The following is a 27,363-nucleotide window of genomic DNA, read 5'->3' on the forward strand; positions in this document are numbered from 1 at the left end:
GGGGGAAATGGGGGGTGGTGTTGCCCCAATATGCCCCAAGGGGGGCAGAAACGCTGTGGCTATTTTTTTGGGGGGGCGGGGGCATTGGTATGCCCATTCTAGGCAGCCCCCACACATAAAAAAGCCAGCATAGTCGTTGGCGTCTAGTGGGCTTTTTGACCCCCCGGGGGACAGATTGGGGGCTACTGCACCCATCTTCCCCCCAGGGGGGGGCAAAAAGGCTATAATTGTTGTGGGTGGGGGTAGCCCCCAGGCTTATTCAAATTTTCCCCCCAAAAAATTACCTGGCGTCTAGTGGGCTTTTTGCCCCCCGGGGGGCAGAAATCCCACTATACGCCAGGGAGTTTTTCTGGCAGATTTTAATTAAGGTGGGGGCTGCCCAAAACGGGCATGCCAATGCCCCCACCCTAATTAAATATGCCCAAAAAATCCCTGCTGTCTACTGGGATTTTTGCCACCCCAAGGGGCAGATTGGGGACATAAAAGCTGTAATTTTTGTGGGGGAGGGGTGGGGCATTGGCATGTACATTTTGGGCAGCCCCCACCCTAAAATAAAATGTGTGAAAAAAATCCCTGCCATCAAGTGGGCTTTCTGCCTCCCGGGGAGACAGATTGGGGGCTACTGCCCCATCTGCCTCCGGGGGGGGGGGGGCAGAAAGACTGAAATATTCCCATTTCTTTATGGGGGGAGCGAAGGCCCTTGCCCAAGGGGCCGCTCCCTCCTCCCTGGTGTCTAGTGGGTGGATCCCTGCTTGGGGATCGCCCTCCTGGGTCGATCCCCAAGCAGGGATCCACTGGGTGATTCTCCCCTTTCCAATGATACATCTCCCGTCTTTCTACGTGCTCAGGAGGCTGAGACAGCCCCCTGAGCATGTAGAAAGTGAAACTGAAATGAGCCTGAAGGCTCATTTCACTTTCGGTTTCTGCGCAATGACTCACAGAAACCAGGGTGGGGGTCTCGGGTTCTGGGGAAGCTCTTCCCCAGCTCCCGAGGCTTTGGGGGAGATAAGGAATTCCCTCTGCTGTCTGCAGCAGAGGGATTTCGTGCCCCTGGCCTCATGACGGAATGGTTCCATTATGAGCACAGGGGCACCGATGCTCATGACGGAACCATTCCGTCATGAGCATCGAAGGGGTTAAAACTAGACTAGCTTCACTCATGCATAACCCATTATTATAGATTAATGGCAATTGAATCTTTTGGAAATCATGGTCCTCCAAAGGCATTCATTTCCGGGAAAATTATGCTCAAGAAATTACCTGCTTACTTTCAAAGTACTTCAAATCTATTATAAACTGGAGAACACAGATTTTTACAATTCTCTTAAGCTTAAGTCCTGTGTATCTAAATCTAAACCCTCCTTACTAGATCATTCCTTTCCTAAACTGATCGACTTAACCAACAAATTTGGACGCCGGATTTCAAAATTCTATAAACTCTTAAAACCTACCTCCACTCATTTAAACCTTGTCACACATTGTAAATGGGGCGAGTGTAACCCTATGTCCCAAGAGGAATGGACTCTAATATGGACACTGGTCGTCTCCCACAAAATTATCCCTACCCTGTCCCAAACCAAATACTGGCTTCTACGCAGAATATACTGGACTCCCTCTCAACTCCGTAAACTAGCCCTCTTGGACAATCCGACTTGTTAGAACTGCAATGAGGAAGTCGGTGACTTAACACACCTTATGCATTGTCACTCGGTTTCTATATTTTGGAAATAATTTTTTACTTTTTCTGAACACTATTCTGTTTTCAGCTTAACTGAGATTTTAGCTCCCACATTAAGGGATTTCTGGACCCCTGGGTGGGCTCGCCCAATGATGCGCTATTATTAGACATCCTATTAACTGCAGCATGTCTGTATCTTTACTACTGCCAATTTATGTTATGTTATATGTGTTTATGTCTATTGTATCCTCTTGTGTTTGGATTGTGCTAAAAAATCCCAATAAAGATTTTTGAACTTAAAAAGAATTTTTGTTCAAGCAAATCCATTTGTGAGTATGAAACCAACATTTATAAATTGGAAAATGTGAGAAATTGGATAACTGGTTGAGGGGGGTGAAACCAGCAACCAGAATCCCTGTCAGGGTGAGGCACAAGCAAACCCCAAATTAACCTGTGCTCAACCCTCTGGGAGCTTTGCACAGAGCAGTCAGGCTTAGCTTAAAGGCAATGTGTAAAGTATTTATGCAGCACCTCCAACAGTAAAAAAGTCGAAACACAACACAAGAAAAATTCCACACAAATTCACAAAAATAGAGCAAATTAAAAAATGTAATCAAGACCAAAATGACAACAATCCAATCAGTACAACCGAAAATATGCAATTTTAAAGATTTAAGTGAAAATACCGCTAAACAGCTCAAAGCAGCACTCGCGGCTATCTAATAATGAGGGAACAGGAGACGGTCACAAGTCAGGCGAAGCTTGCTGAAGCGTGGGTCGGATACAGGGACCAGGTTAGTCTGCTGAAAAATTACCTTGTCAGTCCAGTGCAAAGAGTCTTGTTTGTGGTGGAGGGGGCGGCGAAGCCAGAGAAGCATTGTGGATGGTGTCGTCGATGTAGCGTGATGAGCAGGCATGGCGTCACGGACGATCATCGCTGTATTGCAAAGATCCTGTTGTTGTCACGAATGATCAGGACAGAGCTGATTGGTGGACAATAAAGGATTACTTTGCCCCCTCCCTCTCCCAAATCGAATAACCAACCCTTTCTAACAATAGGAAACAAAAATCCTGAACAGTGAATGAGATAGATCCTCCCAGTTCCAGGAATAAAATCTGAGAACATCATCCATCTCCATAGTGACACAGGCCACTTGACAGCCCATAAAATTGGGGGAACGTTGAGAGAAAGAATAAGGACCTGAGAGACTTTGAGGACCAACTGGCCCATAAGAAGGCAGACAACATAGCTGCCACCACAGCAGAGTGTGAAAATCATCTGGAGGTCCTCCGGGAGGAATATAGGGCCCAAGTCATTCAGGAGGTGAGGGCTCTCTTCCAGAACAAGCAGGCTTACCTATATGAAGTGGGGAACAAACCTGTGAATCCATTAGGCTGGCAAGCCCACAGAATGGAAGAGCAGAGGCGGGTTCATGGGGTGTGTGGCCGGACGGGGCTCTGGTGACTATGGCGGAAGACATAGCCCAGGTCTTTGCTGACCACCTGAATAGTATCTATTAATCCCAGATGGTGCAGGACGGTAATGTTCTGACCCACTTTGTCGGAGATTTACCATTTCCCAATTAAGAAATGAGGTGAGGCTTACCGTGGAGGCAGAGTTCATAGAACTGGAGATCTCCGAGGCGATAAACCAATTGCACAGCCGGAAAGCACCGGGCCCCAATGGTTTCCCAGTTGAATTCTATAAATGCGTGAAATCCAAAATTACGGGGCCAATTAAGGCAGTGATTGATGTGGCCAGAGCAGGCAGAACACTGTCCAGAGACTGGAGGAAAGACACAATAGTGCTCAATCATAAGGAAGGGAAAATAAAAGGGATGACTGGGCTTCATATAGGCCAATCTCCCCACTGAATATTAAAACCAAGGTCTTGGCCAAAATACTGGCTAACCGTCTGATGGGGGTGATGGATGCCCTAATTGCAGGAGATCAATTTGGCTTCATGCCATATAGAGCGACTTGGCACAATCTGAGGAGATTTTTCGGCTGCCTGGTGGGCCTAAATTGAGTGTGGAAGTCAGCAGTACTCCTAACCCTCGATGCCACAAAAGCCTTTGACTCTGTGGAGTGGCCATACCTTTGGGAGGACATGCGCAAAAGGGGCTTCAACCCATTCTTCATGGCATGGACAAGGCTTCTGTTTAGGAAGCCGATGGCAGGGGCTGTTTCAATGGTGCAGATTCACACAAAATCCATTTAGGCAGGGGCACCCAGCAGGGCTGCCCACTGCCCTCCCCTTGCTCTTTACGACGGCAATCGAGCCATTGGCTCCATTGACCCAAACTAATGCCTCACTGCGGGGCTGAAGTGAAACCCAGACTGGGTGGATGTGATCTTGCTCTATGCAAATGACTTGCTCCTCTACCTGGAGGACCCTGAGTGCTCGATAAGACGGGTCCTACAAGTCATGGAGGTGTTGTGCGACTTACAAAGGCCAAATCTGCGATTTACCCCCTGACTCTGTGGGAACCAAAAGGCGAGTGGGACTCTCCCCTGCAATGAGAACCAACAGGTTTAGGTATATGGGGATTTACGCTGCAGAGGATCGTAATGGGTTTCACACCAACAATCTGGGGGGGGGGGGGTCCTGGAAAACTATAAAAAACAATGTCAAGCACTGGCACCAGCTCCCCCTAATAGTGATGGGCACAGCAGCCCAAGATGATCCATCTGCCTAAATTCCTATACGTCCTGAAGAACACTCCATTTGAGGTCCCTATTTGTTTTTTTAATGAAGTGGTTGCAGTGAAGAGGGAACTCGTATGCACCCTGGGAAAGTAGTTTTAGACCTGACCAGAACACCCCATGATAAAGGAATTCCTCTTCTGAATCTAAAATTATACTACTGGGCGTCTCAGCTACTGGTAGCTAATGACTGAGTGTACAAAGTCAACAGGACTTCGCTCTGATTGCAGGCAGGACAGAAATGGACCTGAAGGAAAATCTGCGATACTTGAGTGGGGGAGACTGGGCGGACATGTTGTTGTGCGAGACGGCAATGTTGGTTTGATTATGGGAAAACAGCGACAGTGGCCACAGGATGGGGAGGAAAGTTGACAATGGAGACACTGCTCTGGGAGACTGATGTATTGAAAAACCTACGGTTTGTAGAAGGGTCCAGGAAGTGGAACCAGCTGGGTATCTCAAAAATAGGGGACATGTGGAAGGATGGAGAAGTGCTATCATTCCATGAACTCCAGATGCAATATAATTTGCCAGGTAGCCACATTTCAGTTTTATGCAGATGCAGCATATACTGATGGCCCCCATCAACAACCTGGAAGAGACGGAAGAAGAAACACCATTGGAATAGAAAGTCCTGGGGGGACCCCTGCACAAACATGCAGTGTTGCAGATCTGTGTCACACTACTTTACCAATAGTCTACCCCCCTCACGGTACTGGAGGATAGCTGGGAGAGAGACTTAGGGAGACTTGAGGGTAACGCCAGGCAGAAGCATGTAGTTACCCTAAGGAAATTACTATCCGGTGGGCTTTAGGTTGGGACAATTAAAGATATGCCACAGAGTGCACTACACTAGAACGCAATTGTTGGCAATCAGCAAGATAGAAAATGATAGATGCCTCAGAGGTTGCAGACTATTTCAAACTCTATATGTCTGCCCACGTGTACCAGTATACACGATTGGCAAGACAATAATGGGAGGGTTGGACCTCACCCTGAACCTTACTCCAGCCCTGGTAATGCAGGGAATATGTGACATGCAATCGCTAGAAAAATACACGCAACTGTTTTGTACTGTGACATTGGCAGTTGCTAAGCGGGACATACTCTACAACAGGGGAAGACCTCCAACAGTCAAGGCTTGGAGTTCAAACTTAGAATGGTGCATGTAAAAAGAAAAACTGGTCTATCAGTCAAGAGGTTCTCATCAGAAGCACAAGATAGTATGGGGCCATTGGAAGCAACTCACAGACGAAGCCAAAGGATAGGAGTCAGATGGTTGGGTCCAGGGTTGGCACCATGGGGGAAGGATTATCGTGTTGACCACCTGCGCTCCAAATGCGAGGGGAGGATGGGTGGAGAGAGACCTTAGCGCGGCCATGATCGGGAAGGAATCTATTGTTATGGGCGGGGCTACAATGTGTACTTGATGTTTGGAGCTGTTTCTATACTATGGACCTGGGGCAGGATGAGGGGGTTCCATGGAGACAACATTCTTGCTTTATATCTGCTGGTTATGAAACTAATAAAAAGATCTTTTTTTAAATGCCAAAACCTACCCACTAGCACAGACTCTGGGTGGCGGCATCCGCTGGTTCTTCCGAGAACTAGACATGAGTGGTAAAACACTCACAGCCAGAGAATTTCCTCCCAGAGGAGTGAGGAAAGACAAGCTGTGTGCTGAGGGTCCTGGTTGTGACCGGTGGTTCTAAAACTTGTATTGGTGAGGTATGGACATTGGGAATGAGGCGTTTAGAACTTCACCTGTGCCTGAAACTTGTCATACCAGATCCAACCCTGAGTTGAGGAGGAAGAGGGAAGGAGGGAACCCTGGTACCTGGGTACAGTGGCCTTGTGCCAGTTGCTTTCCTATTTGCATACTGTAGTGTCTAGTATTTCATTTTTTGAGCATATTAACATCCTTTCTTTTTATAAAATATAAGCACAGGGCTAGACAATGAATTATTGTTCTGCTGGGTGATTTTTGAATTATCATCTTGAAGCACACCCACATCACCTCTGTGAGAAGTCTGTGACTGCTTGCTATTGCTACCACTGAGAGTCAAGTGCAGAAGGGGCTCTTTCTTGCTGTGTTTGCAGAACCAGGATAGGACGGACCCCGGAACATCGGAGGCAAAGTACCCCAGTCCCATAATTGATGCTCAGAAGCCACTGCTTGCCCCTTGACCCCTGAATGGGGTCTGACACCTCCTAAACACCTACTTACAGTATACCCTAGGACTGCTAATCCATCTATGTCCTAAGCTCTCATATACCGAATTACTTCTACAGTTTTGTCTCTCCTGCCTATATTCAAGTACCTCTTCCCTTACCTATGCCTTCGTATATCTAACCCTAACTGTATACCTAACTATTCCCTTGTATCTTAATATACCCTAATAACTCTACCCATTCTGTACTCTAGAACCTCTGTCTCTTCCTATAATTTAGCAACTCGGCTTCTCCTTATACTCAGACCTCTTTACCTCAGGGCTGGACTGGCCTTACTGGGCCTTGGGTGTTTCCCCGGGAGGCTGGAAGGGTGGGCCAGTTTTGCAGCAGTGGGGCCCGGTTTTGCAGAAGTCGGGGCCGGCTTTGTTACTGGGGGCCGGTTCTGCAGTGGTGCTGCAATATTGGCCTCCAGTAATACAAGCAGCAAGCAAGCGTTTTCAGCCTCCATGGGCCAGGCAGTGGTTCGCAGGGGCTGGTATGAGAATATTGCCAGGACTGCTTGGGTTCCCAGTCCGGCTCGCCTTAACCTACCTATATACCAGTACCTCTTCCCGAGTACATCTGTCCCTATCTACACTCTAGTATATTTTCCCCTTACCGCTCCTTCTTTCTCTCCTTGCCAGTTTTGCTGCTCGTTTTTATTGTCCCTTTTTGTTGAGTTTGTTTTATTTAATCAAATATTTTTTTTCGAAATCTTAAAAATGGGTCCGTCAGGCTAATGTACTCCATTTTGGCACTTCTCCAAAAAGAGGTGGTGCTGTCACCCTTGTGAACGTAAGGCATTTAAAAGGAAGAACATCAGAGTGGAGTCTTTGCCGAGTCGAAAGATAATCCATTAAGTCACCTTAGCCTAAAATTGTTCATTCCACTTAAATAAAATAAAAATAATCTTACCTGGTCCGCGCCCCCTCTGGACCATTGGCGCCTTCAACAGCCGCATCACTGCGCAGTGCTGGCAAGTGAGTGGCAAGGATTGACTTAGGGCATGCTAACTTTCCGCCCGCCAGCCCATAAGGAGACCGAGGTTTGAGCCTTTGCTCAACCCTCGCTCTCCTAATGGGCATGCACCAGCCTGACCAGACACCAGTGTGCATGACTGGGCAGGGGCGAAAAATACGCAGACCTTCCCCACTCATGCGCACTTGTGCTGCTGCCTGCCCCTGACAATGCCTGTCAGTCAACATGACGCCGGACTCTGAAGGGGGTGGGCGGTCCCACGTTATGCTGACTGACGTGCATTGTCAATTCTCCCTCGGCGTCTCTGTAGGTAAGTAAACTGAGAGTTTACTTAAGTTCAGAGACGTCGAGGGAGCTGCGGGCGCGGGTGACTGGTGAGTTAACGCCCCAGCGCCAGCAGCACACTAATGGACGCACCGCCGCTGGCTTTTACGCTTCTCATACTTACAATAAAAACATTTCCGCTGCCACCCTGTAATAATTGCAAGTCTGATGACTGCTATTATTTCCCATGAAAGAAATATGTAATTATCTTTTTTCATCAGAGGTTTGGGAGAAGAGTTGTGTGACACATGAGGCATTCAAAATATATCACTTTAACACAGATATCCTGCAGCACGTGGATTTGAAAAGGAGTAGAGACAGGTACAATACCAGCCTGGCAAAAACAAATTAGCAGACATCTTCGAATCAGCTACATAACATAAGGTAGACTAGGAATGGTTTAGAGGCAGCACATAATGGAAGGTCATGTCAGGTGATCCCCTCCCGCGTCAGCCGGATGAGCACAGTGGCACAATGAAAGGTAACCACCACCTGCTGCGGACCCTGCTCCTGCCAGCCACTCTGGCTTGTCCCTCAACACTCTATGGTTGATGGTGTCAAAAGCGTGTGATAAGTCTAGTATTACACAATAAATGAGCCAGAAATCAAACGCTATGGGGAGGTAATCCACCGCACAGATAAGTGGAGCTCAGCGAGACACGATGACAGAAGGGCTTTCACTGTGTGACGTCGGCGAGCACAGACTGTTCACCTGCTGATGAGACAGGAGGGGATTTAAAGAGCTGGATAGGAATGCCCGGGCAATCGAGACAAGCACAGTGGCAAGAATGTGGTATTGGAGACTGAGAGCACGTCAGCAGAGGTGCCAAAATCGACATATTCAGGAAGTTCACGGGCACTATGATTGAAATCATACTTCAGCTGCCACCAAAATATTTACCGAAAGGCCATTTTCTTTTCTTTTAAACTTCTTTTTATAGACAAACTGCTCAGCTTTCATAAACCGGTTGACATTAGCGATTGGTGGCCATGAATATAGGAAAATTGTAGTGTTGTCACTTAAGCAAAGTATAAAACTGTTTCTTTAGCACAAGAAACATGAACCTAGGAAGTCATACTTTTTCCTGATTTCTGTGTCTCACTTACCTCCAGAGCACTCTTTGAGGAAGTCTTGCCAAGGCCCCAGCTAACTTATTGGCTATGTCTTCTGACAGGTATTTCACTCCAGCCCCAAACGAGACCAGAAAAAAACCATTTTCGGGATCAGCAGCCACCCAGCTTTGTAGGTCCTGCATAAAAAGATTTAAAAATGTAGTGTTACTTACTATTTCCTCACGCATAGTTGTGATGCACAGCAGAAGGATTACTTTGTAACTCACACAAGAGCATCTCTCTTACCTTTAAATCAATAAAATAACGAATGAATTCGAAGTGCACTTTAGGTGATGAGCTGGTCACACTCAATGAGGACTGAGGGGCTTATTTACAAGCCCCTTGCACCACCCCTACGTCACATTTTTTCCCATATTAAAAATGACGCAAGAGGTGGCGCAAGAGGCTTGTAAATAAGCCCCTCACTGTTTCCTCACAGAACCCACGGTTCTGGTGCTAGTGGACATAGTCAAAACCCACTCTTTCTTTTATATGATGCTATTGTTGACGGGCAAACACAATAATGTTCGGAAAGGCTGCTAGCAAAGCTGAGATAAAAATGGATTTTTATACAGATGCTTCTGTCGTAATTCTTATGTGGATAACTTATGTTGACGTGTGTGGGCCATTCTGCTTAATTGTTTTTTTTTTTACAAAAAAAGTTCGAATATTGGCAGGAAACTGAGGGCCATATTATCAAGCAAGGGCGATACATTATCGCCGCTTTTATCGGCAGGAAACTGCCGCTAAAGTGGCGATAATGGGCTTGATAATATGTCCTTGTGAATTCCCATAGAAGGCCAGGTTAACACCAGAACCTGGGCTTCTATGGGAATTCACAAGGGCATATTATCAAGCAATTATCCCCGCTTTAGCGGCAGTTTCCTGCCGATAAAAGCGGCGATAATGTATCGCCCTTGCTTGATAATATGGCCCATAGATCCTTCGTTTCCAGTAAATCTCAGTAAAGACAGCGCAAAGATAACAAACAAAAAGACACAACAGTTAATTGACTTGGAAAAAAGGCCCTTAAAAATAGCTCACATCATCTGCAATTTGAATCGCTTTAAGGTATATATTCATATAGCATTTCATGGGGCAATGTTATTACCTCATCTGTACATTTAGCACGGTGGGTCTGTCAATATTCAAATTTACCTCTCTCTCAGCTCTGGTCGCCCTTGCGGCTCAACATGTTTCACGTGTTCCGAATTCATGTGTTTCTTTCTTGTTTAGCGGCTCAACTCTAGTGTCCACATTTCCATCTGTACTAAATATACCTTGTTTACATCCTAAGAGGCTTATTTACAAGCCCCTTCGCCGCCGGTGAGTCAATTATAATATGGAAAAAGTGAGGTACTTGTAAATAAGCCCCTAAATTGAGTGAATTGACAATTTTGAAGCCTGTATATATATATATATATATAAACAAAAACGCTCAGAATATATATATATATATATATAGTATATATATATATATATATATATATATATATATATATATATATATATATATATATATACACACACACACACACACGCACACACACGCGCAGAACAAAATATCTTTTTTGACGCGAAGGGAACTGCAAAGGCTGTGAAATGAAGAGTAGAGGAGCAGCAAACCTTACAATTTGCTTGGATCTCCACACAGCACACGTTCGAGGTGCTCCAGAGAGCAGACGTTTTATTAGGCGTATGCTTGGAAAGGCAATGCGGTCAAGGTTATTGCGAATATACGTACGCAGATATGAAGGCAATGTGACTCAGTTCGCCTTTTCTAATCGATTGTTTTATTGGCGATCAAGCTTGTCTGATTAGTAAAGTGAGATCCATGAAGCAAGCCCTGTTGAGAAACTGCTCAAATACCTCTGGATGCTCATCTCGAGTTTCAAGTTGTTATAACAAGTCTGCCCAGAAGTTATTAAAACCAACTCCAGGAAACCGCTTAATCTATTATTTAACAAGATAAATGCCTTCTGTTGTTTCAGGTTCCCAGAATAGTTTATTAGGACGGTGTGAAGTTTAGGAATTGTCCTTTATTAACCTTTTACTGTCCCAGCTTCTTTTAATGCGGTGTCCAAGGCTGTTTTGCTCTTCTTTTTAACAAGCTTGTTTTCAGTTTAGTGAGAACAAACCGCTCAAGAAAAAACTCTGGCAATATTAATGATCTATGAGGTCGGTTCACGAATAATGTTGGGCACGTAAATTAAATTAGTGAGCAGGAATAAACGTGTGAGTGCGCACTCGGCCGTATTGTAAAGGGGATCAGCTCTAGCACACGGCCGCAGTACAAGTTGTGCACCCGTTTTTAGGTCGAGCGAGCCTATCGCACATGTGCTGTCTGGAAGACTTGCTGCAATTGCAGTACGTAGTGTAAACCCGTCTGCTGCTTGGGATTGGTTCACTCTTGCATTGCTTTTATGTCCTGGCTCCTTATTGGTTGGTGGTCCTATACAGCATTTCTGTTTTGTGCTGAGGCAGCACCGACTAAGTACAGTTTACTTACGCTATACGTGTTTATGATTTCCTTTGGGGACTACTTATATTATTTCCTGGGAATGATTAGCCATAGCAGATTCTCCCAACAGCTCGCAGAACCAGAGAATGTAAGTATCTACTGACTTCTTGCCTCCACCGGACTAAATGAGAACAACTGACCGTGCTCTAGTGGCGATTTGCCATAGCCTTCAACTCCTCACAATTGAGTACTGGCAAGACCAAGGGTATTGCTTTGAAATAGAATGGACAGGGGAATACATATATTGACGTTTGTGTCACTGTATGTTTTTAAAGGTTGAAATGAGCAACACATAAAGTACTAACTGTTTCCTGGAGCCAATCACAGGAGTCTCTGCAGTACTTGAGATGGTAAGGGATATCTTCAGTTGTTTATATGTTTAGACACTGTGCTATATCTCCTGGTTAATGAATGAATTTTAAACAGCACCTTTGATGGTTGTGGCGCTTAGAGCGGGATTCACATCTTTTCAGTTTTATAATCGTGAATGCTTTGAGAGGCAGAGCGTTGTAGTTTTTTATTTGTGTTCTTTACACAATATTTTTTCTGCTGAAGTTAGAGATGTTCACTTGTACTTTGCAGCATCCATATTTCTTAACTAGAAATCCTCACTAGCATTTTGTAGCACCCATATTTCTGAGCTACAGATATCCACTACCTCTTTGCAGCACCCAGATAGCTGAACCACAGACGTTCTCTAGCACTTTGTATCATCCATATTGCTGAACTACAGACGTTGACTGTCACTTTATTACAGACTTCCTAAATTCCTAAACTACTGACTACAGGTATCTCAAAGTATGACTGCTAGACTGATCATCCAACTTGCTAATCAGGAGAATATCTCCACAACCTGGTGAACCTGCATTCTATTGGCTCTAAAATGGCTAAAATGGCCACATTTATCTCTTCGCTAAACTACTCAATTCATATTACAGCATTGCACTAACTCTGTAATACTGAGGGCCTAATTTATGAGGTTTTGGCGGAGGGTAGCACCACAAGGAATATTGCTGTGCCACCCTGCATCAAAAGAAATGGACAGGAATGTCCCGTATTCTTGAGATACAACACATTCCTGTCCTTTTCCCTTGCGCTGGCTGGTAATGTGTCAAATGCCATGGGTGTTACGTGGGATCACCCACCGTAATGCCCATGGCACCTCTTCCTATCGCAGGGCGAGGCAACGCAGTGATTTGTGCTGCTTTGCTTCAGTCCATAACTACAAAGCCATGAAAAACCATGCAGAGTGGCTTTATGTGGCCTTGTAGATATGGCCCTGTGGTGTGCGACGCTGGACAATCACTAAAAGTGGCATTCCCACGGCGCACAGGGACTTGTAAATAAGCCCCTCAGTGTGGCTTGTGGCATAAAACGTGGGATTCTGCAGCACAGCTTGGACATAAGCAGCAGTGTTTGCCTCCATTGCGTAACAAGCCACAATGACACCAAACTGGCACTGCGTTCCCAATGGACTGAGCCCAGTCCCCCAAAGTAGAGACACCCTTCGGCCAAGGTAAATACCTTATGACGCAACCCGTCACCACCTAAACAGTTAATGTGGTATCTAATCCAGCTCCCAGCAGGAAGGACCACACTTCTGCCTAACTGTCTTCCTCCTGCATAATCCATAGTGCTGAACTATAGCCTTTCACTGGTACTTTACATTTAACATAGCTGTAAAACACCTGTTTGGGGGACATGGTTAAATATCCAACATATATAACCATCCACTGTGATCTGCTCACATATAGGAAACTGATGTGTGTAAAACTATTGGAAAAAGGACAGAATTGTGCAATATTAATTGGAAATCTTGGCACAAGGGGGACTAGAATATAATTGCAAGCATCTTACTCTTGTCTAAATGTACAGTTGGAAATATTTGAACAACTATTGTAAATGGAGGTACCAGATAATACATGGATGTGCTCTAAACATACATTCTTATAGGCTCCAATATGATGCTTTGATTGCACCTATGACTGCCTACCTGACATGGATACTATACCATGGGTCGACGGACCATGTATAATTTAAGTAGAAGCTACACCCCGGTGAGCCGGTTACACGCCCCATTCTATGGTCCAGAGAAGTGAAGTCAGGAGTAAATGGTGGCGGGTTATCAATTATGAAGGGACATAAATAATTCACCTGCAGACACCTATGCAGTAAGGATTACTCGACAGCAGGTCTGCTTTCATTTCCAACAAGCACACAATGCAACCATCTTTCTGAATTTCTTGGGTGTACAATGCGTTGGCACACTTTGACGGTGGAAGAGCCGTGAGGCTATGGTCCTGTTTTTCTTAAAATATGCTCCAATTATTTATTAGATCTTACCATGGTTCGGCAAGGTTTGCCAAACTGTTAACTCTGGAATTTGTGGTTCCTTAAGGTCTTTTCTTAATAGGTGGAGTATGGCAAATAAACCATCCTTTACGATTGAAATACTGAAATGTTGACAACACAAATGAAATAACATGGCCACCTCTCTGAAGTTAAAGGTGGATTTATACATGGACTCAAAGCTCCCAATCAGATTGAGTTTAGCTTGGTAGGGCCCGATTCACAGAACTAACTTAAGACAAAATCCTAAACTTACTACTTTTGGTATTCACAGAAGTTAGGATTTTATCTTAAATTTGTCTTAAGACAGACTTAAGACAGACTTAAGACAAAATCCTAACTTAAGTCTGTCTTAAGTCTGTCTTAAGACAAACTTAAGACAAAATCCTAACATCTGTGAATACCAAAAGTAGTAAGTTTAGGATTTTGTCTTAAGTTAGTTCTGTGAATCGGCCCCTATGACTGCACTCGTTTAAGTGGGTTTAACCATTTATTTGTTATCTATGAGTGCTGCTGTTAGCAATCTCTGTGAATAGTGACTATAACATTGCTTAATTTGTAACACAATAAGTACCGGGGCATTACAAATACCAGTAGCACGGAACTCAAATCTTGATTCCAACTAATGCATCTTTCATCCACCACCAGACACTCCCATTTCACTCTTATAGGTTCTTTTTCTTCCCTGCTTTCAACTTTTGTCACGGTTTTCCTATCTCTTTCTTCTTTCTTCCCCACTTAGGTATTGTTTTCTCTCTTTCTCTGGGTCAGTCTGATGAGGCAAAATAGGTGCTGGTGCACAAACAAGAGTGCCAGTGTGCCCCACCTGTAACCACCAGTTCAAATTAAGCACTGACTAACAATCCTCCTTACATATCAGAAATGTTTTCAAGATGCATGTTTCTTATTTCCTTAGACTGATTTGCCTAGAAAACAGTGCAGCATAAAGTTTCTAACTAATAGCACATAAAGAACGGCCTTGTTTGTCATGAAAGTTTCAAAGTGCACGTGATAAAGCCACTCACGGACTTAAAAAACAATGACAAAATGTCGTTCGGTCAAAGATTCCAAATTAACTTGCATGTGGCCTTTTCCAAAGCCACCACAATCAAGTCAAGAAAGGACTTCAAAACCACTGCCACTGATTCTCAGATCCTGGAAATAATCAGCTAACCTAGGAAAAGGGAGGAAAGCGACAGTCAAAATGAAGCACCTATCAACCACCAACAGAACAACGGCTCCCAGTAGATCTTTTGTTCCACATAAAGTGAACCCTGGACCTGACTTATGGTTCAGGGTCTGCAAGGGCTGAGCCCTGGCAAACCATAACAAGCATCAGTAAATGCATTAGGTTTCGCCTATGTGATTAAAAATAAGCAGTATTTTGTTGTAAGTTGTATCTTGCTGAGTAGTTGTACAATATAAGTTACTGAAAGTCTGTTGAAGTACCACGACTTGCTTATGTACAAAAAGGCAAAATATAGTGCTGTTACTAGTGGTATAGTGCTGGTAACTAATAGTAATATTTTGAAAAATTAAATTAAAGAAGGAAATAATGATGGTTTACTTGATGTAATAGCAATATTATGTGTTTAGAGGAGTTGTGACAACGTTTGGGCCCAGTGGCACTGCACCTGCTGCACCATTCAAATCATGCTCCTAGTGCCTGCAAGATAACTGCATTTGTGACTGCCTGTTTAGTAGTAAAATACAGCAATATTTGGTGTTTAGAGGAGTTTTGACAACTTTCGGACTCGGTGCCACTGCACCTGCTGCACCATTCAAATCATGACCATAATGCTTGTAAGGTCACTGCACTTCTGACTGCATGTTTAATAGTAAAATACTGCAATATGTGGTACTTACAGGGGTTCCTAGAGCTTCAGGCCCCGGTGGCACTGCAGCTGCTGCACCATTGGAATTATGGACCTAGTGCCTGCAAGGTAACTGCACTTGTGACTGCTTATTTAGTAGTTAAATATAGCCATATTTGGTGTTTAGAGGAGTTCTGACACATTTTGCCCCAGGTGCGACTGCACCTGCAGCACCACTGAAAGCATGGACCTAGTCAAGTGCCTGCTAGATCACTGCACTTGTGACTGCCTGTTTAGCAGTGAAATTTAGCTATATTCTGAGTTTAGTGGGGACCCAAGAGCTTTCGACCCTGGTGCCACTGCGCCTGCGGCACCTTTCAAATCAAGCCCCTTTCAGCTGCAAGATAACTGCAATTGTATCTGCCTGTATAGTAGTAAAATATAGCAATATTGGGTGATTAGAGGAGTTCTGATGACTTTTTGGCCTGGAGCCATTGCACCTGCTGAACAATTCATATAATGACCCTGGCATCTGCAAGGTAACTGCACTTGTGACTTCCTGTTTAGTTGTAAAATATAGCAATTATCTGTGTTTAGTGGGGTGCCTGGAATTTTTGGTCCCAGTGCAAATGCACCTGCTGCACTTTTGAAATTGTGACCCTAGCGCTTGCTAGAATACTGCACTTGTGACTGCCTGTTTAGGTTTAAATCTTTTTATTTGCATTTCGTAAACAAAGGCCAACGGTTTGATAGACATATATTCTCCAACGCACATCAGGTTTACCATCAATGAAATGCGAATAGTAGAGAGAACCAACAGTTTCACTTTTACAAATGGACAAAAAAAGGAAACATATTCTACCCTCCCACCCCACCCCCCACCCGACCCTCGTCCACGACTAAAAGGCCAATATGAGACAGGTCTACTCCTCCTCTTTCAACACAGCATCCTGGGACTCTCCCTCGGGGGGGCTGAAAGGCGCAGCAGGCGGAGGTGTCTCGGGCAGGTGAGCTCCCTAAACTCAGAGCCCAGCAGGGCGAGAAATGGCTGCCAGAGGTCTACAAAAGTGGAACCTTTCCCAGCTAAAGTGAGAGTCATCTTTTCCATCCCCAAGGCCTGCCACAGATGCAGCCAGCCAGTAAATGTGGGGATGTGAGTGGTCCGCCAGTGGAGCAAGATGCTTTGCATGGCCGATCCCAGAGTAATCGCCATCTGGCGGCCCCGCCATGATCGGAGCGGGTATGCGAGAGGATTCGGGAGGCCCAGTAGGACATTACTTAGAAAGGGTGAGAGCTGAGTATCGAAATATTTGTCTATTTCATGGATAACCTGTGTCCAATAGGTGTGCAGCTGTTCACAGTCCCACAGAAGATTCACCAGTGTGCCCCGTTTCCCACAGCCTCGCCAACAGACTGCACTTTGTGTAGGGTCCATCGAGTATAGGTGGTCGGGTGTGTAATACCAGTATGTGGTCACCTTGGTCAGGGTCTCCGTCAGTCCGATGTTGCGTGCTGAGTGATGGGCTCTATAATATACCCCCTCGCGTTCTTTGTGATTGAGGGCCCGACCCAGGTCCCACTCCCAGCGCGTTCGCCTGGCGTTGTAAATATGTGTATGTCTAGCTAGCATCATCTTGTACATTTCAGAAATTAGCTTTTTATCGGATGTGTGTGCTAGTAGCCATTTTCCGTAGGGTGTGAGGAAGTGCTGTGCTTGCGATTTTATGAGTGAGTGGAGAGCCCAGTGCCGGAACTGAAGGTAGTGGAATCGTTCAGAATCCAGAATCCCATAAAGTGAGCGAACCTGAAGGAAGGTAAAATCCCCTCAAGGTCGAACAAATGTCCCAGGGACCGAAAACCCATAGGGCCACAGCTCGTGAAGGAGGTCTTGCCCATCCCCAGTTGAAATTCAGGATTATCAAAGAGCGGAGTGAGGGGATATGGGAAGGTAGTCAAGTTGTATTTCTGACAGGTCTGATCCCAGGCCTCCAGAATCATCCTGGTAATGTGAGAGGCATAGAGATGGGCAGGCCTGTGGGTCTTACACAGAAAAGGGATCCTTCGTAGTTTTGTGACCGCCACCGCCTGGTCCTGAAACAGCCCATGTTTCTCAGATTCAGAATAACGAATTGGCGCCACCTGAAAGCCAGAGATCCGGGACCCCCAGACCGCCCTGCTATGGAGGCAGCATCGTAATGGCTCCCTTCATGCGGGGTCGGCGGCCCGCCAGATGAACTGTGACAGCTCTGATTGGAGCCGCTTGATCCACCCCTTGGGTGGCCATAGGCACAGGTTCTGGAACATGTACAGTATTTGGGGGAGAATCATCATTTTTATGGCAGCCACTCTCCCTAGCCAGGAGATTGGGAAATATTTCCACCACCGTAACTCTACCCGGATCTGCGCCGGCAGCTTAGCGTAGTTGATGGTGGCCATCTCTGGCAGCATAGGTGCCGCTGGATGCCTAGGTAGGGGACAGGTCTTTCCGCCCATTGGAGGGGGTGCACAGAACGTAAGTGCGCCAAGGTGGAAGGAGAGGTTGAGGGCGACCGATTTTTCAACATTAACTTTAAAGCCCGATGCCCAAGTGAAGCGATCTAGTTCTGCCCTAAAAGCACCCAAGGCCAGGGTGGGATCGGAAAGAGATACTAGGATGTAATTGGCATAAAGGCTAATGATGTGGGTATCGCCCCCAAACTCTAATCCCGCTGATAAGAGGGTTGCGCCTAACACTTTGGGAGAGGCTCCATATATAGCACAAAAAGCAGGGGAGAAAGAGGACATCCATGTCTTGTTCCCCTGGTAATAGGTAAGCGAGGCGAGGTGTGTCCGTTAACTCGGACAGAGGCCGCAGGGCACCGATACCAATTAGACATTAGGGTACGAAACTTCTCCCCTATCCCTGTATGGATCAGTACCTGCTCTAGAAATGGCCAGTGGACCCTGTCGAAGGCCTTCTCCACGTCTTTGGTAAGGAGCATGTATTCCCTTCGTTGGGCAGAAGTTTTTGTAAAAGGTGGCCGTGTAGCCATCAGGTCTGGGAGATTTAGCCAGTTTAAGGCGAGAGATTGACGCTATGACCTCCTCCACAAGTATCTCTCTCTCCAAGTGGTCAGCCTGTGCCAGCATGAGGGAGTGAAGTTGTGCAGCAGCTATGTATGTTTTGCTGACCGAGCTATCTTATTCTTGCGCCGCATACAGTTGGGCATAAAAGTCACGGAAGGTGTTTGCAATGTCAGCGTCATCTGTCACCACTCGCCCCGCGCCGTTTCTGAACCCCCTGTCGCTGCTTGATCTCGCGCAGTTTGTGAGCAAGTAAACGGTCCCCGTGTAAAAGGCTTGGTGCAAGCGAAGGGCTGCATATTAAGCCCTGTCATTATCAATAGCCGCCAGCTGGGCCCTTACTGGGCGCAATTGTCCCCAGATCCTATGCGCCTGGGTACGCTGGTGCATCTGTTCCAACTCCCTAGTTTGCTACGTAAGATCTTCTCTTTTACGCCTGTGGTCGGCATTATCTGCCGTCGCAATAGCGATGATTTCTCCTCTCCGCACAGCCTTAAGAGCTGCCCATTGTGTGGAAAGTGGAGTGTCATGGTTGTCGTTGTGCGTCAGGAAATAGTCCATCGTGCTCTGCACTTGTTGACCATGTTTGCATGGTGGAGGAGGGTGTCGCGCAAGGGTCATTGGTGGGAAGGTTGCTGGAGTAGGGGAAGTGAAGAGTAACTACAACCGGGGCAAGATCGGAGAGAGAGGCGGTCAAAATCTCTGACCGCCCCATCAGGGTCCGAAGAGCCTCCGTGCCAAGGAAATAGTCAAGGTGAACATAAGTCTTGTGGACACTCGAGTAAAATGAGTATTCACGGCTATTTGGGTGGGAAGTACACTACAGGTCCACTATCCCCAACTCCCTCAATCCATCCAGGCCTCACTGGGAGAGTGCGCCCGACTGGCCCGACCGCTGCGCTGATCTGTCCCTCGAGTTGTCAAATACCAGGTTTAAGTCCCCCCCAACAGGATTCTACGCTCCACTGTCGCTGTGGCTTCGGTCAGTGCTTTGTGCAAGAACTTTTCTTGTCCCTCGTTAGGGGCAAAGATGGACCCTATTGTGAACGTCAACTCCTCCGATAGGGAAATGATATGTGAGAAATCTCCCTCTAATCTCGGCCTCCCTCTGAAGAACCCTTCCCTGGAAGGAACGGGAAACCAAAATGGCTACCCCTGCCCTTTTGGTAGCGCTAGAGGAAAAAAACGGAGTGGGGAACAAGCGGGATTTGAGGCAGTAGCAGTCCTGGGCCAGTAAGTGCATCTCTTGGAGGAAACAAATATCCGCTTTCGAGTGTTTCAGGTAGAAAAGGACTGTCCTGCACTTGACTGGGTTGTTAAGCCCCAGCACATTCAGGGTAAGAATACGAAATGTGGTGGGTGCCATCTAGGGAGTGAGAGACCAAGAGCACCTCTGAGTACAAGGGCCTGTCGAGCAGGGATAGTTCATCAACGAAGGTAGCCTATCAAAGCCAATCTTAAAACACAGTGGATGAGGGCCCCCAAAAGAAGGAAAAAGGAAATAGGAAACCCCAACAAGAACAAGAACCACAATGTTGTGAATATATACGATGTCCGATTGTAGCATCTCCCCGGATCCTTATGTTGTGTGTCTGGGAGCGGTTGTCAAGATCTTCGAGATGTGCTTGAAGGGTCCACCTGCTGCACATGGATGCGGATGACCTACTGCTGGAGCACGGAGAGTTCTGTGTCTCTATCGTCTCCTTTTATCTTCAAGTGCTGCAACACTTTCCCCAATGTTATCAACGTCCCTGTGAATGTCCTTCATCTCAGAGGTGAGATCGCGTTTCACCGTCTGCAGATCCTCCCGGAGCGTTGTGAAAAGGGACTCAAGGAAGGTGCATGTCACTGGTTCCTCTCATTCATATCTCGGTGTTAAGGTGGACGCGGCTTCCTGGGATGAGTGAGCCATCTTGAGAGGGCCCGTGGGGCGTGACAGAAGAGGTCCTTCACTCTAAGGTCAGGCTTGGAGTCCTTCTGGTTTCTATCCCTCTTGGATCCGGTGGAGGTCTAATCCCAGGCCTGCTCCACAAGGAATGAGCAGAGCGAACTCGCCCCCGTGGTAACCGGAGCAAGGTTGCACGAATCAAGTAAATGCGCAGGGGACCGGCCTGTCAGTGCTCCGAGGCCCGGCTCAGAATCTATGGCGGGCTGAGTCCAGGGGGCAGCAGCCAGGATGTCATAGTGCCAGGCACACTCCACCGCCCAGGAATGGTGCACTCCAGGTATTGAAGGCCCCTCGCCGTGTGCTCTCAGGTCTGGGCCCACCTCAGGCCAATGGCAGCTCACATCAGGGAATCCCAGCATTGGCAGAAAATGGCAGCGACAGCCTTCCTCAGCTCCCTCAGGCAGGGTCCCCTATCCCAGAGGCCCTGCGCAACGCAGGCTGCGGGTAGGGGCCCATATCTCCTCTCTCACACCCAGAGGCCGCCGGCCACAGCAGGTCTCAATGCAGGCTGGGTCAGGTGCGACTGGCTCTAAACGGCCAGCCGGAGTCGCCACACTCTCAGGAGCCAGGCAAAAGAGTTATGCAGGCGAATCAAGCTCCAGGGTTTCCAGCTGGGCCCGCATCGGTCGCACCCCGCACTGTCGCCGTAAGCGTGTTCTAGGCGCCGGGTCCCCAAGCGGGTCCTCCTCATCTCCAGGGACGTCCACGGCATCTACAGCGTTGCTACAGTCCTCGCTGCCGGTCGCCGAACCACCGTTGTCGCAAAGCAAGCCCCACTGGGCCAGGCTCAGGCGGTGGGTTGCCTACTGCTGCAAGAATATGCCCCCTCCGGGTGGCACAGGATAGTCATGCGGTGCGGAGGAATCGGCAAACCAATGTGGCTCAGTCGCCGCCGGGGTGTAGCTCACACCGCCGCCAATGGGGCGCCTCTCCTAATCTCTGGGCCCACTGGAACGGCGCTGAAAGCAGGGGTCAGGTGGCAGGTAGCTCGTTGTCCAAGCAGCGGTCCCCAGTCAAGCAGCCACCAGGCAGCTACGTGTAGCAAGTGAATCGGATCGCCAATGCAATGCGGCCGTTGCCTGAGTGTAGGCCGCGCCGCTGCTGCGATGGCGCCGGTTCCGGGTGCCAAACTCCACCTTCCACGGCATTCGGGACAGCTGAATTTCGCCCTGCGGGGGTCCTGGGTGCAACGCCGTGGGTAGAGGTTGTCACCCTCGACGGCAATGCTCCGTGAGGCTACGGGCTGGTGCTATAGTGCAGCGGTTGGCAGAGAGGCAGCAAACTACGTCCTACCTCGCGGCCATCTTAGCCACAACCAGTGACTGCCTGTTTAGTTGTAAACTAAAGAAATATTAGGTGCTTAAAGGAGTTTGGATAACTTGTGGGCCAGGTCCACTGCCCCTGCTGCAGCATTCAAATAATGACCCTGTTGCTTGCAAGATAACTGCACTTGTGACTGCCTGTTTAGTAGAAAAATATAGCAATATTTGGTGTTTAGTGGAGTTATGATAACATATAGCCCCGGTGCCACTGTACCTGCTGCACCATTTAAATCATGACCCTTTTAACTGCAAAGTAACTGCAATAGTAACTGCCTGTATAGTAGTACAATATAGTAATATTAGGTGTTTAGAGGAGTTCTGACAACTTTTGGGCCTGGTGCAAATGCACCTGCTGCACCATTCAAATCATGAGCCTGTTGTCTGAAAGGTAGCTGCACTTGTGACTGCCTGTTGACTAGTAAAATATAGCAATTTTAGGTGTTTAGTGGGGTGCCTAGAGCGTTTGGTCCTGGTGTCACTGCACCTGCTGCACCTTTAAAATCATGACCCTGTTGTCTGTAAGGTAACTGCACTTGTGACTGCCTTTTTAGTTGTAAAATATAGCAATAATCGGTGTTTAGTGGGGTCCTTGGAGCGTTTGGTCCCGGTGCCATTGCAACTGCTGCACTATTGAAATTGTGACCTAGCGCTTGCTAGATAATTACACTTGTGACTGCCTGTTTAGTTGTAAAATATAGAAATTTTAAGTGTTTAGAGGAGTTCTGATCATTTTTGGTCCTGGTGCCACTGAACCTGCTGCACCATTCAAATCATGACCCTGTTGTCATCAACCATGTTGGCTGCCTGTCACACACCTGAACTGCGACAAAGTATCCAAAAGTCTCATTTGTGGCAGTGGGATAAAGCAACATGGTTGATACTATTCAATACCATTGGTGTGCAAGGGCCTAAATACAGTAACAACAGAAGCTGTCATGGCGTTGCTTACGTTTAACATGTGAAATGCTTTATTGCTTAAGGCACGTGGTAATTGTACTATGTAAACTGCTAAACAAATATGTTGTTGCCCACTAATTTCAGTTATTGCTTGTTCAGTAAGTATTTATGAATTTGTTGAGTACACAATTCTATTCCACATGTATTTGAGCACGTCCTTCGTTGCAAAGACCATGCCTCTTATGGAGGGTTTTTATATGCTTTTTCTGCTATCCTATTTTTAGAGCTCTCCAACCATTTTAAGCACTCATATACCACAATCATGCACAGCCTAGGAGTAGTCCAAGTCCAAGAAAGATTCCTGGGGTTGGCAAAAGAGAACACATTTTATCAGCAAAGACATAGCAACTGACCTTCAAAACGAAAGACCTATTTCAATGAAAAATACGAAAAACAGCATCACTGGAAAAATATGGTCAACAGATGTTGAAATGCTCACACTTTCCTACTAAAAAGCTTTGAGAAAATGCTTCCAGCAATTGAATGCATAAGACAGGCACCCGAACACTTAGCTTGCCACTTGCCTGTGGCCACTAGTACCTGCTTGTTCAAGGCTGATCGAGAGACACTGTAGCTGCCTGGGTTTTCCCGCTGTGGTTTTCCCACTAACCATTCTCTCCGTTAACAAAAACCCTGACCACCCCAGGACTTACTTAATGCAGGCCGTAGCACGACCATGCAGCAGGTGTGCCGCTGGTGCAAAAAAGGCAGGCGCATCTGAGCCCGACAACGCCTAGTCCACACCCAGCACTATGTCTCCTGGCCCTCCCGCCCCCGAAGATACACTATTGCTGAGCTCTACACCCTCGACCCTGGATGCCACAACAAACACTGCCACCACGCAGACCAAGCTCCACAGTAGGACCTTTTACCTGCACCCACTGCCACTTCACCTGCCACTGCACACACACCTGCCCACCAACCCGCCCCACCCCGAACAATCCACAAACACCACCTGAACAAAAACATCAACTCGCATGGGCCCTTCTCAACACATGCTCACTATGCAAGCATTCCACTGAATTATGGGACCTCATCACCACCCTCGCACCCAAGAACAATAATCAGTAGTAGTGGTTTTCATTATTGCACATCGTTTGAGCCTATATACATTTATTGTGGGTGAAGTATGTTGAACACAGAGCAACAATTATTTTGTCTGGTGGTGCTATATTGGTTTTACGCACCCTACCACCAAAGATGGCTACTGACAGACTGCAAAGAGTCCAGTAAGTCGAATAATGTAATTTAACAAACCAAAGCACTCAAAATGGTATTGTATCGCAAAATACACTGTCCAAACAGTAAAGACTTGTAGGGAGCACTGTTCCTGTTTATTATAAGGTATAAACAAACAGATAGTCTTCTGATACAGATGATATACAAATTAATGTTATTTGTGGATGAACAGCCAAAGCATGTTTCGTCACTGTGATTTTTTCAAGGCTTATAGAATGGATGTAGGTATTTATTTCTTTATCGACAGCATAGTCCAGAGGTAAATTGGCGAATGATCAAAGTCGGTACATAGAAAGGGTGTCCCTTCATGGGCTGGTAGTTGTAAAACTAGACCTAAAATGAATATGAAACAATGGCCATATGTTGGCAGTGATCAGTCCATCAAGATAATAATCCACTGGTTCGAAATAGTGCAGTTGGATGAGTACCAAACAAGAAATGAAGTTACAGAAATGTTGTAGGTCACCAGTAGGGAACTGTCCAAATCATTCAGTGATAGTCAGTCATAATAGAAAAAAATGAGGAAAAAGTTTGGTAGTACTCAAAATACAGCTATTGTATTAGACCCAGGAGTTCATGGTATGCTCCTGTGAAAGTGGCGACGCCGAGTCCCTGTGTTGCTCAGCTCCTCCTCAATGTCGCACCCAACATCATCTTCTTCACTGAGACCTGGCTCAACCGCACTTCTGCCTCAGACATTGCCACAGTTATGCCAAACAGATATAAAATCACTCACCAAGACTGCACCGACAAGCTGGGAGGAGGAACATCCATCATTCACAAAGAGACCACAAAGTGTACCACTTCCACCGACAACACCACCACCCCCATGGAACATCTCAACTTTAAGCTCCAAATGGACGCCAAGGCAACCATCAGACGCACACTTGCATACCGACCCCAAGGCCCACGCTGCACTTTCTGCAACACCACTGCAGACTTCTTCATTGCACTCTCTGCCTTAAACTTCTAGGACTACAGCTTCCTCAGTGAGCTAAATTTTCACATCGATGACCCCAACGTCAAAAACACTATGCAGAATGAGCAGCCTCCGATTAACCCAGATCGTCCATGAATCTACACACGCTGCATGACATTAGATTCAATTTTCACCATCAGCAACCGCATAAAATATAGCCATGTCAGAACTCACATGGACCAATCACTCTATCGTCCACTTAAGCATCTCCAACCCACACACCGCCACCCTCAAGATGACCAACGTCCCCCAACAGAGGTAGAATACAGTCTAAGAGACCAGCTGGGCAAATGCCCACAACACATCCAACTCTGCTACATCCACCAACCTCAAATAGGGAGTGAAGAACTTCATTGCCTGGATCATCAATTGTACAGAAAGCATTGTTCCCATAACCAGCAACATCCAGAGAAATTCCTGCAAAAAGGCCAGCTGGTATACCCAAGAACTCAAAAGAGCGAAATGAAACAGTAAACAGTTGGAGAGGAGATGGAGCACCAACAAGGACACCTCCAGCAGAGCAGCCTCCCTCAACCTCTAGCACCACTTGCAGAGGATAACAAAGAAGACAGCCCATGCAGCATGCATCGAAACCAGCGCCAACAACACTAGGGAACTTTTCAACATTGTTAAGGAATTCTCAAACCTGGCTGCCAGCGAACATCACACCCTCACAGGAGCTGTACGACAATCTCGCCCATGGACTTTCTCAACATATATGCCACCACTGTAACCGACACAAACCATTCACTGACCACCTGGAACATCCTCTCCATCCAGGACACCACCTCTAGCATGAAATCCATCGACATGGAAACTCCGACAGATCCATGCCCGCACAGCATCTTCAACCTCAGAAACCAAAGGATCTGCCAGGAACTCACAACCCTACTCAACACCTGTATCACCACCACAATATTTCCCAATGCCTGAAAACACTCTGAAGTCAGACCACTACTCAAAAAACCCTCAGCTGGCCCCAGCAAACTCAAAAATTACCGGCAAATCTCCCTGGTCCTATTCCCAGCAAAGGTACTGGAAAAGCTCATCAACAATCAATTCATGACACCCCTGGAATAGAACCAGCTACTCAATGCCTCCCAATCCAGCTTTCCCAGCAATCACAGCACTGAAACAGCCCTGATGCCAGCCACTGACTACATCTGAACCCACCAGAACGGAGGAGAAACAGCAGCTTTGATCCTCCTCGACCTCTTGGCAGCCTTTGACATCGTATCCCACCACACACTAATCAAAAGATTCCACCACATCGGCATCCAAGGGGACGCACTCAGATAGATCACCTCCTTCCTCACCGGAATAACCCAGGGGATCGACCACCCACCTTTCACCTCTGAACCCAAGGAGTTCACATGTGGTGTCCCTCAGGGCTTTTCACTTAGCCCTATGCTCTTCAATGCATATATGACCCTGCTGGCCAACATTGTCAGATCCTACAGTCTCAACATAATTTCCTACGCAGAAGATACCCAACTCATCCTCTCACTGACTGACGACTCCACAAACCACCATAACCAACTTCCACAGATGCATGACAAACAACACCGACTGGGTGAAGAACAACTGTCTGCAGCTGATCACACACAAGATGGAAAGTACTGATCTTTGGCAACAGCAGCAACATATGGAACGGCCCTTGGGGGCCATTAGACCGTGGAACTGCGCCCGTTCCTTCCAACCACGCCAGAAACCTCGGAATCATCATTGACCTCAAGCTCACCATGAAATCACAGATCAATGCCATCTCATCTGCCTGCTTCCTCACTCTGCGCATGCTATGTAAGATCTTCAAGTGACCCACAAGACACACCGTGACGTGACTTTCTGATGGATGTTAAAGCCATGCTAGTTAAAAAGAACTCTGAGGGCCAGATGTAGGTAGGCTTTTACCGGGTGGTAACGGCCGAATTCGGCCGTTACCACCCGGTAAAAGCAATTTGACATGTAGGTCCCTGTAATTTACAGACTCGGTAAATTTACCGGTAGGTAAATTTACCGAGTATGTAAAATACCGAGTCGGTATCATTACTGATTCCGGACAATTGGTATGTAGGTGGGACTCTTCTGAGTCCCACAAGCAGTACCACATCGGTATTTTACCATCAAATACTACTTGATGGTAAAATACCGTTTCTGGTGT

The 27,363-nt window shown here is 46.7% G+C and overlaps 1 protein-coding gene across 2 annotated transcripts in view; it reads right to left on the minus strand.

Annotated features, from left to right (window-relative positions):
* UGT8 (UDP glycosyltransferase 8) overlaps nucleotides 1-27,363 on the minus strand; it is a 306,771-nt gene that overhangs the window by 93,367 nt on the left and 186,041 nt on the right. For both annotated transcript variants that reach the window (XM_078676775.1, XM_078676774.1), the window contains exon 3: nucleotides 9,005-9,147. In XM_078676775.1, the coding sequence (XP_078532901.1) occupies nucleotides 9,005-9,147 (143 nt within the window). The remainder of the gene's footprint in view (nucleotides 1-9,004; nucleotides 9,148-27,363) is intronic.

The sequence above is a fragment of the Lissotriton helveticus genome, chromosome 2_1, assembly GCF_964261635.1.
Source record: "Lissotriton helveticus chromosome 2_1, aLisHel1.1, whole genome shotgun sequence".
In the NCBI taxonomy this organism is placed as follows: Eukaryota; Metazoa; Chordata; class Amphibia; order Caudata; family Salamandridae; genus Lissotriton; species Lissotriton helveticus.